The sequence below is a fragment of the Myodes glareolus genome, chromosome 2, assembly GCF_982192425.1.
Source record: "Myodes glareolus chromosome 2, mMyoGla1.1, whole genome shotgun sequence".
NCBI lineage: Eukaryota > Metazoa > Chordata > Mammalia > Rodentia > Cricetidae > Myodes > Myodes glareolus.
In genome coordinates, this window is record NC_142027.1 from 82,391,296 (window position 1) to 82,392,684 (window position 1,389).

At 38.9% G+C, this 1,389-nt stretch overlaps 1 gene segment (V, D, J or C); it reads right to left on the minus strand.

Moving 5' to 3' along the window:
- Positions 1-296: 296 nt before the first annotated feature.
- LOC148123027 (immunoglobulin lambda variable 3-9-like) lies at positions 297-1,103 on the minus strand. The segment is given in 2 exon segments: positions 297-808; positions 961-1,103. Coding segments are annotated over 2 exon segments (444 nt in total).
- Positions 1,104-1,389: the final 286 nt, after the last annotated feature.

Here is a 1,389-nt window from a genome sequence, read left to right on the forward strand (position 1 = left end):
GTGGATACTAACTTTTCATAAATAAAAATAAATATAAATAAATAAATAAAATAAAATTCCAGTAATAAATTTTCATTCCCAAATAACATATTTCTGAAAAAATTCAGAAGCTCCCTTAAAATATTTTTCAAGGGAAACCCAGAAAAAAGGGAGGAAAAATGAGTGTGAATATAATCAGAATAGATGTAAAATATCTAAGAAAAAATTAATCAAGTAAAAAATGCACTATGTTCACAAGAATATATTCTAATAAATTGGCTAAATTTTAGGAACAAAATCTGTTATTTAATGGAGTCTGAAGGTCAACCACATATTTTACTTAGTAGAGTCAGAGGAATGATACTCGGCAGTTTACATTACACATGCAGGTTTGTTCATTTTGTATTAAAATACAAAGATCTTAGCAAAGGTCAGGGAAACAACTTTGCAAAGTGAACTAGGAAATGAGTTACCACTGTTACAGGAGAGAAGGGTTTGTGTCTTTCTTCCTCATCTGCGTGTGTTACTGTGAGCACTACTTTGCTATCCCAACACTGACAGTAGTAGTCAGCTTCATCTTTCGCCTGGATATTGCTGATGGTCAGGGTGGCCTTGTTCCCTGAGTTGGAGCCAGAAAATTTGTCTGGGATGCCATCTGGGCGTGTATTATCGTTATATATGACCAGCACAGGAGCATGGCCTTCGTTCTGCTGGTACCAGTGAACATTTTTATCTGAAAGTTCGTCTCCAGAGCAGGTTATAGTGGCTGTTTGCCCTAAGGCCGCTGATAGTGAAGAAGGTTGAGTCAGTACATAGGAGGCCGTGGAACCTGCAAGAGAAAAGAGAAGGATGATGAGTATATGGAACAGTGTCCATTTCAGGTCCAACTAAACATTCTACCAGAACAGAACTCGAGATTTAGATCTGGACAACAGTATCCTGTGAAAGTTGAAACAGCAAACTCAGTCTTTAGTAAGTCACCTGTGCAGACAGAGATGAAGGAGAACAGGAGAGAGAGCCAGGCCATGGTTGAGATGCCACAGAGTTCTGTATCTTGGAAGTCTCAGTATAGCCAGCCTACAAGGGCTTTTATTCTCTTTTAAGCCTTTTGGAGTTAGTGGATGTTTGGTGGCTATGCAAATTTGCTCCCTGCCTGTCAGTGGCTCTACACTGAGGCCTCTGTATAGAAAATATTTCAAAACTGTGATGCGGAAATTAATGAGGAAGGGTGGAACCCTACTCATTCAAGAGTTCATAAGCTGAGAATTCCCCCTAAGCTTCTCTAGTATCTGACCACAGCAACCCTACAGGAATTTAGCCGTGATAGTCTCCTAAGTCTGATAAGTTAGGTCTAACAAAGTTGAACACCTTCCATTATCTTATCTTTGGTGTGTACTTTGTCTTGTTGAG